We start from the raw sequence: 794 nt of genomic DNA on the forward strand, positions 1-794 counted from the left end.
CTGCGGCTGCGGTTCAGGCTGCGTTGAGACCTGTTGCTGCGTCTGCTTTTCGTACTGCTGTCGGAAATTCTGCTGCTGTTGCTCGAGGTGTCTCTGCAAGGCTTCGAGCTTCTCTTGCTGAAGCTTCAGCTGCCGCCTTTGCTCTTCCAGCTGTTCCTGCTGCTGTTGAAACTGGCGTTGCTGTTCCTGCAAGAGAGCGTTTTGTTGCTGTTGCAGAGCCTCTTGCTGTGCGAACTGGGGCTGCTGCGTCTGAGGAACGTTGACAGCATGGGTCGTTTGGTACTGCGCGTTTGGAGTCAGAGGAGGCGGGACGTCGAACTCACTCGTGCCTTCAACTGCGCCGGTGAAGGCAGGTGTTCCCAGCACATGCGAGGCAGGTGTGTCGGGGCTGATTGGCAGGTCGTTTCCTAGTACTCTGAAGCCTTTCTCGTCTGCGATGTACGAACGAACCACCTGGCGATAAAGAGAAGTGAATGGCTGATTCCCTCTGTAATGTAACCCAAACGAACGTAGCTCTTATTATTTATCTTACCTTTTTTTTTTATGATGAATTGGCCCATAACGAATAATGTCAGTTTTTTATTAGTGTTATCCATCAAAAGTGTAGATATAGATAGTTCATCTGCCCAAAATTAATCAATTGTTTCGCTGAATTACTAATATTACTCTTTTGATTGATGTCTCTTTTAACACATTGATCATATAAGTGTACCTTCATTAAATAACCTCAAAATGTCTATGTATCATTAATCGCTGAGCCATTTTTCACCTGTAACTAACATCCACAATAACTT

The 794-nt window shown here is 46.0% G+C and overlaps 1 protein-coding gene across 1 annotated transcript in view; it reads right to left on the minus strand.

Annotated features, from left to right (window-relative positions):
- Positions 1 to 794, minus strand: part of LOC119584948 (RNA polymerase II degradation factor 1-like) — a gene marked incomplete in the record, with an annotated part of 7,747 nt that overhangs the window by 1,425 nt on the left and 5,528 nt on the right. Inside the window, 1 exon segment of the mRNA XM_037933545.1 lies at positions 1 to 453. Coding sequence (XP_037789473.1) covers positions 1 to 453 — 453 coding nt within the window.

The sequence above is a fragment of the Penaeus monodon genome, chromosome 19 (genome assembly GCF_015228065.2).
Source record: "Penaeus monodon isolate SGIC_2016 chromosome 19, NSTDA_Pmon_1, whole genome shotgun sequence".
In the NCBI taxonomy this organism is placed as follows: domain Eukaryota; kingdom Metazoa; phylum Arthropoda; class Malacostraca; order Decapoda; family Penaeidae; genus Penaeus; species Penaeus monodon.